This window comes from Diorhabda sublineata, chromosome 9, assembly GCF_026230105.1.
Source record: "Diorhabda sublineata isolate icDioSubl1.1 chromosome 9, icDioSubl1.1, whole genome shotgun sequence".
NCBI lineage: Eukaryota > Metazoa > Arthropoda > Insecta > Coleoptera > Chrysomelidae > Diorhabda > Diorhabda sublineata.
This window is the reverse complement of record NC_079482.1, coordinates 20,087,727-20,100,939: the sequence shown is the minus strand read 5'-3', so window position 1 is coordinate 20,100,939 and position 13,213 is coordinate 20,087,727. Positions and strand designations below refer to the sequence as shown.

At 32.9% G+C, this 13,213-nt stretch overlaps 1 protein-coding gene across 1 annotated transcript in view; it reads left to right on the top strand.

Moving 5' to 3' along the window:
- LOC130448843 (cholecystokinin receptor type A-like) overlaps positions 1–13,213 on the top strand; it is a 217,293-nt gene that overhangs the window by 201,100 nt on the left and 2,980 nt on the right. Inside the window, exons 4-5 of the mRNA XM_056786384.1 lie at positions 10,607–10,804; positions 11,255–11,428. Coding sequence (XP_056642362.1) covers positions 10,607–10,804; positions 11,255–11,428 — 372 coding nt within the window. The remainder of the gene's footprint in view (positions 1–10,606; positions 10,805–11,254; positions 11,429–13,213) is intronic.

Genomic DNA, 13,213 nt, shown 5'->3' with positions numbered 1-13,213 from the left:
AAATTGTAACTTCGAATTTGGATTTTTAAAATTACAAATATGATCCTTATTTTCAAGGAGTCATCATTTTTATTCTATGCCGTTAGCTGTTCCTTCATCAATCCTCTCCTCCCAGAAGGGGACATAACAGAGTAGTGTTCGATTTTGGGTCTTTCTTTTCGATTTTTTTCTATTGCGCTCTTTCTTGCTCTTGTTCTGCTTCTTGCAACGTTTTCTTGATTCGCTCTTCAAAAATCTATCCCAATTTTATAACGAAAAAATGTTTTTAAAAGTTAAATGTTTTCACATGTTATTAATAGATTCTAAATGTGAATAATGTATTGAAGTATTTTTACTACGAATGAAATGTGCGACTCATCACTGAATTGGTAATAAAGGATTATTGACACTAGTTAGCTCTATGTCTTCTCTAGCATTACACGTGTGCAATATTTTATTTTCATAAGTCTTTTTAAAACAGTTGTCTTAGTATTAGTTTTAGTCCTTTACTGAAGAAGTAAAAACCCATATCTCTCATTGAGCTAGCATCCCATACTATTGCAAGTGTGCTCACAGTTGTCAGACACTTTTGGCCATCAAAATCGTTTATAAGTGTTATTTTCTTTTCGTTTGTACTACAGCGGCAAGTTTTCTTCTTTTTCTTCTCCTTTCTTCCGTAATAAGTATGTTCCTTCTTCGTTATCTTAATCCTGACTTTATATTGTCACTCCACCTCTTTTGTGGTCGACTTCTGCTCCTTGTTCCAACCACTACCTAGCTATTTTCATCAGTCTATGGTCTGTCATTTGATTCATATCATTTTTTACGCTGTTATCTACTTCACATAATCATCTGATGTTTTCGCTTTCTTCTCGGTCTAATAGTGCTTTTTTCGAAATCCACCTCAGAATTTTCTCTCCAAGAGTTGTTTTCAATGTTTCTGGTCTTGATTCTGATGTATAGCTTTGGAAATTCGCGCCTCTGTTTCTTATATTAGATGTTTGTTCTGCCATACTACGTTCGGTAGACATCCTACAACCTTATTTGCTATAGCTACTTGTCCTTTCGCTTCCCCATAAATGGTTATGTCATTTCCAAGGTACTTGTATTTCATTCTATTATTATATTGTTCCACATTCTAGTTCTAGTTTGCATCTAATGATAATTGAAGGTATTTGATGATCTTCGAAGATCATTTTCATTTCCTGCACATATCAATGCGTCATCGACATAGCACATGTTTTGATTTCTCTGACACCGATTCCTGAACCTTTGTCTAGCTGTCTGAACTTGCCCGAGTATATGTTTTCGTTGATTATCATTTCATGATATTCAAATTTCTGTACTTGTTCCTCTTTAGTGCGTTAATCTTCTAATACGGTATTACTTTAAATAATTTTGAAAACAAAATTCTTGAAGTATAGTTACATAGTAGTCCTGAAGATTCTACGTAAATCAGAGTGTTTGAATAAATAGCATTTTGTTTGGGACAACATAATCTTTCACATCATTTATTACTTGGATAGAAGTAATGTATGAAGCCTAACATATAATTTGGTTTTGTACGTGTTTAATACTCCTTAATTGCTATTGAAAACATAGAATCTTGTTGGGATGTTTGTTGAATTTCAATGTCAGTCCGAGTTTGAATATAGAAGACTGTTTGGATCTTTTTGTATTTTTGGAATTAGATTGATTTATTGATTTTCATTCTATTTAGGTTAGGTTAGGTTAGGTTAGGTTAGGTCCTACATTATTCAGTATTTCTTTTAGGTTAGGACTATATAGTGGACAAATTTCAATTGGATTTTCTAGGAAGTTTTCTATTATATATTATTAATATTCCAAAACTTAGTATTATTACAGAATAATCCAAGCTTTCACTCTTTTATTGGTTTTTTATAACCATGCACTGTACAAAAAAATATAAAAAGGGCATTTTAATTGTAAAGATCTCTTTCCGACAAATTTCGCCGAAAATACGATTTGGTAAGGAGGTCAAAGTGCTTTAGCAGTTTAGTTTAGTTGCAACTTGCAAGGTGCAAGGTGCAATCTATTATGAATTATAAAGTGATTATAGAAAATTTGAAAGGGCCGCGTAAACGCCGAAAAATTGGTTCTTTAACAGTTAATGCGATAATTAATATTTAATTGCTTGAAATCATTTACCGACAAACATTTATGTGAAAGTGTTGATGCACAGTGGAATTAATTCGTAGTACGCCTGATATTAGGGAATCTACGATTTACTGAGTTATTAAAGAAGAGAGATGTGGTAAGTTTCAATCAGCGCGGGAAGCTCCAGGACAACCTAAAATTAGATAATCATTTTTAAGAAACACTTCGAAGGAAAGTAGATCCTTGTCTAGATGATAAGAATTGCTCTAAATTGAGTAAAAGTAGACTATATAACCTTTTAAAAGAAATAGACTTTTTTAAATAAACAATATAGCAATATGGAGAAGGAATAACCTAAAGAAGTAAGATAACGAAGATGATATTTTATTTATAGGAAACATAGACCAAATACAGTTTGACAAGATCGTACTTTTACAAGGCAAAAACTATTTTTTAATCATTCATATACTGGTTTAAATCCACCAACAGGAAAAGGGCAAGGGCGCAGACTGATGACACATCGGCATCTTAATCTGTTTTTTCAAAGGTTGTTTATTGACTTTCGAATCTATTCTTTCCAGTGTCTACCATGAGGATATAGATGCTGAGATTTTTAAGAATTGTGATAACAAATGATAGATATTCTTCGCCAGAAAAGAATAATTTTAATGGATAATGAAAGAAATCACTCTAGACTTTTAGAAAAATTGTCCACAAACAAATGATTCACAAATATGTTTAGAATTGGCTAAGTTCAAAAAATATTAAATTGCATTCTCATTCTGTTACAACAGAACTGTATTCTTTGTGTTCCCTTAATAAGGAGAAACTCAAAAAATATGAAATTGATGGAATTCCAGAGAATAGTGATTAGATTAGATGGTGATTAGATCTTCACCATGGCATTCGAACTGAAACCGATAGAACTAGTATTGGCACACAAGAAGAAAGAAATATTTTATAAAATGAGTGATGTTTAACATTTGTTTTGAGAAACTGTGAATGATGTGAAGCCTGAAAACTCGGAAAAAGCAGTAAATCATATGATTAAAGAAGAAGATGGAATGTGGGAAAAGGACAACGTTATAGATGAAATGATCGAGCCACTTGGTTGTAACAGTTAGGTGGGGATAGGGTGGTTATTCGTTCATTGGTAATCCAATCAGTGGTCTCAATCTGCCTACTCCACACAACGAATCACCCATTTTCCTAGTTGATTCCAAGGCCTCAATCTGCCTACTACTTGGAATTTCACCGAGAAAATGAAAATCTGAAACAAAAAATATAAAATAATTAAAATAGAAAATAAAAATAATATTTTTACCATCAGGAACACAGTTGACACTAACACAATCACTGCTGGTCTTCGACTCACTGGTGGGCTAATTGCCTGGACCTTGTAATTATAAAGGATCTATTGCCGGGTTTTGGGCTTTTGGCGCTCATGGAAAGTTATTATTGGCGGGAGGGGTAATAAATGTGTGGAGATCGGTTTCTCGGGGAATTCTAAAGGAAATTTAATTGTTGGTCGGAGCGGTATTGAAGCGAAGGGGTTGAAGAAGGTTGCCGGTAATCTCTGGCTTGTATACAGACAGACCTTGTATACAGACAGTTTGGACGTTGTTCTAGTTCTATAGCTTCTCGAATAATCCTGGACATGAAGGAGCGGAATTCCGATATTTCCACCCTTGCTCAACATGGTGTTTATACCCGTCACACAATTGATTTTAATAGAACCAAAACCATCGCCCCAATATAGACCATAGAATTGGATTACTTCCTACCAATGAACGAACGAATCTTCACCTATTTTCACCCTTCTCTTGATAATGGCTCTAAAGCGGAATCCCAAGCCTTTTTTAAAATTGCAAAGCGGTTCAACCCGTGAACCTAGTTATTGTATTCTTTTGTTATTATTATTAACTAGCTGATTTATTGTTGTCAAATAATTGATTCAGTGCTACTCACGTTAGGATTGTTGCTAATTTTCTGTGCGATTAGTGGCTCGATCTTAAATGGTCTCATTCTTGTCAGCTCTTGGACTAAACAGTCAATATTTCTACAATCAGCGAAACATTGCATTAGACCTTCTTTCAAAGTGAGATAATCTGGTAACTTAGCACGACCACCTACTTAATTTCTGCTGTATCGTTAAGCTTTTCTTGAACTGATTGAAATATGTGTCAAAAAATGGTGCATCATCAAATTGTCGCTACTTTTAGCATCGTATGGTATCAATTCCATATTTTGAGAGACCCCAGATCATTTCAGGCATATTTTAATTTTGGATATATGGGTAAACTTTACAGAATATTCCGTTAAGTGTTATCATTATTCTAGTTATATATTTCTATATTTGAAATTTCGTTAATTATTTCATCAATATCAGTCATGAAAATCAATCAGAATCAATGTCTATGATAAGCAGTTTTTCTAACGAAGAGAATTATATTATATATTATAACTATTCTACCGAAATCCTTATAAAAATATAAAAAGGTTTGGAAAGTTAAAAAAGGAAAGGCGCTTACAAATTGGTCCTCGACACGATAGCTTTTTTCGCAATTACCTGCTGTTGCTACTAATTCAATCGTTTATAAGTTCGTAATACGCCCTCAAGATGTAGAAACTCGGAATTTCACTTCCGACACAATGCGAAACTGTTCATTTCCGATACCCGAACGTATTCTACTGACTGCGCCAATTATATTTTCAAACTTGGAATTTTTATTTTTAAAAATAGAATTACAACTACACATATATTTTTATAAGATTACAATAGAACAAAGAATGGAATATTAAAAGAATTACATGTTTTCTATTATCCTCCGCGTTATCACGGAGTCATAACTTTTATGATCTCCTTCATAAGCAACTAGCTCTAATTTCTCAACATTGTTGCCATTCCGTATTTCAAGAAATAATATCAATTGAAAAACTTAATGATTAATCTGTCCAATATGTTGTTTGATTACTCATCATTCTCATATTATTAGCTACTCGAAATGATGGTTTGACAGAGCAGCTTTTGGATACGTTTGGATATGATTATATCAACAGTCTAGAAAAGACAACTAGTATCCTAAAACCAAATTAGAGAGGGTAACTGGGTGTTTGTTAATTTACGACATATGTTAATCTCGTATCGAGCAGGGAAATTTTTTGAATACAGATTGGAAAAAAATATCCTATAAGATCTTTTTGAGAATCACAGCGAAAGCAATGGTAGATAGATATATTATTCGCTAGGTTCTTTAGAAGAGCTGAAATAAGTTTGATAGCCAGTTTGAAAAACTGCGGCATCTGCTCTGAAGGCTATGAATCATTAAAATTCCTGGAATGTTCTGCTAAACATAAAAAAATTACTAGTTTTGGTTTTGTCATTACAAAACTATTAAAATATGAATTTAATTTTTGATTACGTTATCCCGAATCTTGCCTTCCATATAAAATAGACGCTGGTCGCAATAATCCTTCAGCGTAGTAATGAAAAATTTGCATGAACAACACAGCAAACAGAAGAAGAAAAACAGTTTCGCTTACAAAATAGAAATCACGTTAGACCCCTCTTTATTACACAGATTCTTGTTTGTAAAAATAAGTGTGCAGAGCCGTATTCTTAAATCTTCGATAAATTTAGTTCAATTGGGAAAGTTTCTTCAATGCTTTTATTTTTAGTTATATCGTCACATATATTCAGTTTATTTTTTGTAGTGTTTGGTTTGATTTGATTCTGAGATTCTAAGAATAACTGAGAACAAAATGTTACTCACGCTGTTAAATGTGAAAGGAATGAGGAAAAGTAATTGAGACATAACTGAAAACATCCCTATGTATATGGAAATATTGACGAAACAATATTAGAAAATATTTATCACTTCATTTTTAAATCTAAACATCTAAACCTAACGTTTACATCACATTCATCGACTACGAGAAGGCATTTGATACCGTTAAGCATGATACTATGATAAAAACACTGTAGAACACCAACATCGACAGCAGAGATATAAGAATTATTCAAAACCTCTATTGGAACCAGAAAGAACGGGTTAGGTTGAATCAGACAATCAACACAGAAGACTTCAAAGTTTTAATAGGAGTACATCAGCGGTGTATTTTTTCTCCTATGCTGTTCAACCTCTATGTAGAGAATGTCTTTGCTTGTGTGTCTTGAGGGCTCTGATTATGGCGTTAAAGTTAATGGATGCCCTCTGAATAATATTCGCTATGCGGACGATATGGCAATACTCACAGACAACGTACTTGAGATGCAATTATTACACGATGAAATAAATAATATTGAGAAATCATATGGCTTAAAAATAATTGCAACAAAAACCATAAAAAATGCATAACAATAAGTAGAAATGCAATTTTAAGTGCCCAACTGCATATAGATAACACGCCTATCGAACAAGTGATGACGTTTAAATATCTAGGGATAACTATAAATGAGAAATGTGACCCTCAGCAGGAAATTGAATGCCGCATTGAACACGCAAGACAGGCATTCATTAAATTTAAACCGATGTTGTGTAACCGTAACCTCTCCTTTGACCTTCGGTATAGAATGGTCAAATGGTCGTCCATCAATAAACTAGAAGCCTTCGAAATGTGGACCCTTCGAAGAATGTTGCATATACCATGGACAGACCGTGTGAGAAACGACGATGTACTAAGAAGAGCGGGGAGCGGGGACAGAGTTGTTCAACTTGATCAAGGTGCCAAAGGTTGGACACTTGAGTCACGTTCTTAGAGAAGAAAGATATACAATACTCCAATTGATCATACAAGGAAATATTGAAGGAAAGATAGGCGTAGGCCGAAAACAAATGTCATGGCTACGCAATATAAAACACTGGACTGGCATAAATAACACCGGAGAGTTGTGTCATGCCGCTATAAAGAGATGTCTGACTATAAGATAATCACCAACGCACTGCAGATGCAAGGCAGTAGAAAAAGAAGATTGAAATCTAGAGAATATTCATTCTAGCTCTAATTCTAGTAGTACTTATTGTTCTATGCATTATTTTTATTCTGTTATCTCATTTGTTCGATGATATTCCCACCTCTTTTTATTCGACCGATATATTTTCTTTTCTTGTAACTCTCCCTACCATGCATCTTGTTCAGCCAGATCAAATGAAGCATATTTTGACTATATCTATTCCGTGAAGCATATTTTTCAATCGAATATGTTTCCATTCACATTCCTAGAAAATATGATGCTTTTATTTTACTACTTTATTTTCGAACGAAGCTCTAATTTGCCCAATGTTTTCATTTTCGTCTGATATAAATGTTTTCTCAAATTCGTTAATACTTTTTTTCTTCTCTACCGTTACTTGTCGTAATTTCTCTTCATTTTATAACACTTACTTTCATCTTAAAGTCTCTATTCTCACGATATATTCATAAGTCTTTTGCCCTATTTTTTTCAAAAGATTTTTATAGTTTGGATCATGCAATATTCGATCTGGTAATATAGTTTGATTTCCTTTTTTTGTCATTTTAATTATAAAAAGAAGGACGCTCAAACTATATACTTTCCCACTCTTAGTGTTCAATCACATATTTTTCTAATCTTCTTCAGACATGGGATTTCCGTTCACACTGTTGATATACTTCTTCTCACTTTGTCTGACTTGTTAGCTGATTTAGATAATTTCGTTTCATTCAAAGAAAAACGGCTCTTAGTAAATATTCTCCAATAACTATTCTCCACTTTATTCTAAATCTTTTCCTAACAAAGTTTTGATATGGTTTTCCTCACTGTCTGATATATGTTTACTTTGTTACTCTAGTATATGTTTTATGAAATTTATCATATATTCTTATTCTTGGAATTATTCCAATAGCTATCTCGTCCCTTCTTGCACACAGTATTTCGTTTTCTCTAATTCAGTGTCATTATTTTGATTTTTATGATCGCTTCATCCACTTTATCCTCCCCATTTCTGTTAATTGCCGACCCCGTTTTAAGATCATGTTCCCATGTGCTAGTTCCCTCTTTTTGAGCAAAATTTTCACATATTAATACCAAATTTGAACATCAACAACATTGATAAATCTAAAACTTCCAAAATTAGATTATACTTAGATTAGAGGGAATAGTATGCTCAAATCAAATAGATAGAACAAGTGGAGAGAACGTTAAGTATCTTTTTGAGGAAAACTACACATTGATAGGACATAAATTTATCGGTTTTTCATTTGATAAGTAAACAAAAAATTTATCAACTCATCAAGTGAATTTGTTGAAACGATCCTGGAACAAAGGACTATATTGTAAAATTGTGGTAATGGTTAGCCTCAGAGGTGATTTGTATCTTTCAGCTTCGTCTCGACGTAAAGCCAGGGGCGTCGATTGCGACAAATAACTTGATATTAGAACAATTACTGAGTTTTCACTTTGAATCAACACCTTCCTTATTTTATTGATATTATTATCAAATTATTTCGTGTCATTTTTTGTTTGATTTAAATTTAAGGACATCTTACACATGGATTTAGGTTCATAAGTCGGATATATTAAAGTCGAAGAAGATAATAACATAGATAATAATAATTCTAACATTGTTATCAGTGGTTCGGTACTCTAAATTTCAACATTTCCAAGAATTGAACCTACATCTTTTCTAATTTTTAGCCTTCTATAACTTCTTCCTTAGTTATCACACATTTGTGTGATGATGGTCCTCTTTCCTACTCATTTTATTAATTTCTTCATCATGCTCAGTATTTTCTCCTGTTCCCATCAGTAGGTGCTCAAAATATGTTTTGACTTCAATCCTTACATTATTTCTGCTTCTTATGTTGAAACTCCACGATTTTCTTCCTTCATGTATATTTCTTGTTTTTTCCTACCATTTCTCGAAGTTTTTTTGCTTAGTAAGAAAATTCCTGGTTCCCTTTGCTGTCTCTTTCCATTTTGTTACCAAAGCTTCATTTGCTTCGGCTTCCATGGATCTGTCTTCTTTTTTATTTCTTCTTTTATTTGGATAGTAAATTTTTTGTTCATTCTTGTTTTGCATATTTCACATTATTATTGTACCGTTTCGCTTATCGCTACTTTGAAAACATTCCAAGTTTTTTCCAAGTCCCCTGAAAAGTTTTTCAGTTGTTTGATTCTTATATTTTCTGTGACTGTGTGTGCAAAACGCTCTGCTACTTCTTCCTCTTTCAATTTATATGTCCTTATAGTTTCAAAATTGACTCCTCCACTATTATCATTTTAATTTGTCTATCATCTCATTTTTCCTTACCGGAGATACTAGCAAGAAGTGATAACTACCAATCTCATACCTGCGTTTGACTCTAGTATCAGTGCCTGTTTATATTATTTACTACGTAGTCAATAATAGATCTTTTTTCTGTACTCATCACTTTCCTTGTGAATTTGTGTATATTTTTTTGCTGGAACCATATAATATTCTTAATTTGACCCATATATCACAAAAATAAGAGATGTTTTTTATTCCTTATATAATTCTATTTTCATTGTCCTTTCTGATTGAAGCTCTTTTTTTGTAAATACATTGTGTATTAAGCAACCCACACCTGCAGCTGCCCTTTCTGTTGGATGTATAACACTATAAAGTATCATAAATATGTCCGTTATTCAGATTCTTCCTTGTAATTTTGTCTTTGTTGCTCTCAGGCCCAATGTAGACACTGTTCCAAGTAGCTATTTTCCAAAGTATTATCTCGATATTCGTTTTTACTTTGTTTATTTTTCTCCTTCCCTTTCCTCTATTGATTTTATTTTACTTTTATCATTTTTCCATCTTCGTCTTCATCGTCTGTTTCCATATGCAAGCATCCGCTTTCTTTTGATGTTTGATAAACTTTATTGTCGATTACCAGTTTATCATTTTTAATAACTGCCTTTTTCCATTTGCTCTTATCTCTAAGTTTTCTCAGAATTACCATTTTTTTGCAAATTTCATTAACTAAAATAAAACAGAATCGGTCTGATATTTCCCAATTCTCCTGACGTCCTACTTTGTTTACTAGGTTTTCAATTTATCACCCATATCTTTTAATTTGATTTCTATCCGGTTAACAGTCCCTCAGTTATAGTTATACACAACGACACACTTCAAAGGTTTCTCTCTTCTCTGTGTTAACTTATGGTTTTTAATTTAGGTTTCTAGAATTCAAGCACAAACCGACAACGCCGTAATTTATTTTGTAGTAGTTCCGTTAATTGCCGGAAACCTTAAAAACCTTAAAAACCCTTTAATATCTGTTCATTATTTATTGCAAAATTATTTCTCACTGCTAATATCGATTTTCAGGTAAATTGTTGATTGGAAATAAAAATGACTGTTCACACCTACGCACCACGTTGACGTATCAATTAGAGAATATACATAACCTAAATATTAACCATTATTGTGTCATATAATTCTATATAATTCAAAACAAACAAAATTGATCAAAAGAAGGAAATCATTTTCAGATTTTTTTTCTAATTCTAATAAACTTTCCTTTGTTGCAGCTTGCTCAGTATCGGTGGGAGTTTGGACTTTAGTAGCGATATCTGTTGAGAGATATTACGCCATCTGCCATCCTTTACGCTCGTTACGATGGCAGACTCTGAATCATGCCTACAAACTGATTTTGTTTATCTGGATCGGAAGCATTATCTGTATGGCCCCTATAGCAGCTCTCAGCCAATTACAGCCAACACGTCAAGGTAAGAGCGAAAGATAAGTCGATAGTAAAAATACAAGATATCCTTGTAGATGCTTTTATATTCAAGAATTTTTCATTCATGTCATTGAATGATGATGTATATTGATACTCTTTTCAATTACTTCATTGTGAGTACGTTTCAGTGATACGCTTCTCTGCGTATTTTTTATATCATAAATTGTTCGTATCATTGCCTCACCATATTATTGTGAGCAGATAGCAATTCATTTCGTACCTTCTCATCAAAAACTATCACGTTTCGAGCTTGGCTCCTATCTGTATATCATATTGTTTGAGGAGCTCTACAACATTTAAGTGAGTGTCTTTCCTTCTGTAATCAATATATTTGTCGGGAGATACAGAAAAGTATATTTTTCTTTCCACCAAAGCATTCTAATTTTGCTTTATCATTTTATATGGATATCATATTTGTGTTATTTTGTGTTTGTAGGCAATCAAAAATGCAGAGAAAACTGGTCGTCGTTGAAGTGTGAAAAAGCATACAATTTATTTTTGGATGCAATACTTTTAGTTATACCACTTTTGGTGATGGCAGTAACTTATTCCTTAATAACGATAACGCTTTGTAAAGGAATGAAGACTGAAAAATCCATCAGAAGTAATGGTAAGTCGAAAATAATAGATGTGTCAATAAAATACAATTTAAAAATAAAAATCATTCAATTGATGATAAATCTATTACATTGTGTGACAGACTCTTGCTCTTTTCAAGCACATTGCGACGATATTTCGATAAAGATATGGCACTACCAATTCTGTAAGCTGCTTTTACAATTAGTAAGCATTTTTAGTCATGTCTACATTTCCATTCCAATTAGAACAATATATAAAACCAGCTAAAAAAAATCGAATGTTACTTTTTTGTTAAGACATCCCCTATTTGAAGACCATTCATATTCTAGAATATTCCGTCTCGAAAGAAGATATTACTCCATACTATCTCATTAATATGTTACTAAAAAAGAAAATACAACGTTAACTAGTACACGAGCCTTTGAAAATGCGAGCTCTATATTTTTGAATTGATTATTTGATATTATAGGATTATGGGTAGGTCAAGCTGGGTATTTTTTCGCTTTTTTTGATATGGGAAATGGATATGATCGACTTTTTTATCAAAACTTCCAGAAAATGGTTTGTGGAACAACTTATTTCTCACTCATTTTGATTTGTGGCCTAGATTATTATTATCTTACTTTTGAAACCAATCCAATATATTTGTCTATCGTAGATTACCAGAACGTTGCCTATACCATAAATATTACCATGAAAATTGATTCAAAATACTCCGAATGTATTAGTTTTTGTGTAGATCAACAATAATAAATTACAAAGAATAACTTAAAATAAAAACCCAGTTTTTTCAATAAAAACATAAACAAGTAGTGAAGATGAACAATGAATAACTCTAATATTTCAAATAAAGGATTCATTCACAAGTTTCTTAATTTTATTCATATACTGTGCTCTTGAACCATTTTTGGATAGAGCATTTATTTGAAATTTGAAATAGTTAGATTTTAATAGCATATAACAGTTTCGCTATCCAACGAGCATGATGTACTGCACCTGGAACCCGCCAATGATTTTTTGTTCGAAAGTGTGGCCCATAGCTACTGAAGCGAGCTCTATTAACTTCATGTAAACATCTCTGGTCTGTGTTTTACTTTCTAAGACAATTAATTAAGCATTTACTGCAATGAACTTCAAATGTTCACTTCCAGTAACCTCTTCCAATGGTTTGAGGTTTTGTTGTTTAATCAAAGATCATGCTGCCTTTAACTTTTCGAATCAAGGAATATCGGAATAAACTGAATCGTCCAAAATAGAGAGTGAACACTTTATTGACAAAGATATCTAAAATATGGTGCCTATATACCAACCATGATAATTCTTCTCCAACTTTGTGTTCCAGCGAAATGCAAGCTCTATTTTTAATTTCTGTCCTAACGGATGTTGTGTCTAAACAGATGCCGACTTTCATTTTCTTCTAACCCCACTCAATTAGTGTCTTATAAACTGCATTTGCACCACTACCACTTCCAAGTTTCGGTATTCCAAGCGATTTCTTCTTGCCATCTATAGATACGAATGTGGGCAAACGATCCACTTTTTCGTTCCCTAAATACCATGAAGGATCTTCCTGTCCCAATGGACAATGACAGTGCCGTCAAATAAACTGGACTGTTTTATTTCTGCAAATATAACTTCCCTTCCTTCTTTCCTTAGTGCGTCGTGATAATGGCAGTGCATTAGGGTCATATCTCAAAGCTGCTGGCAGCCGATTCAGTATGGCAGTATGTTTGGAAATCTCATCTTTTTAGAGTTCACGATGAGGAGGACGTATACAAATATTTGGATGAGGCTTCTCTGGATCTGGATCAGAATG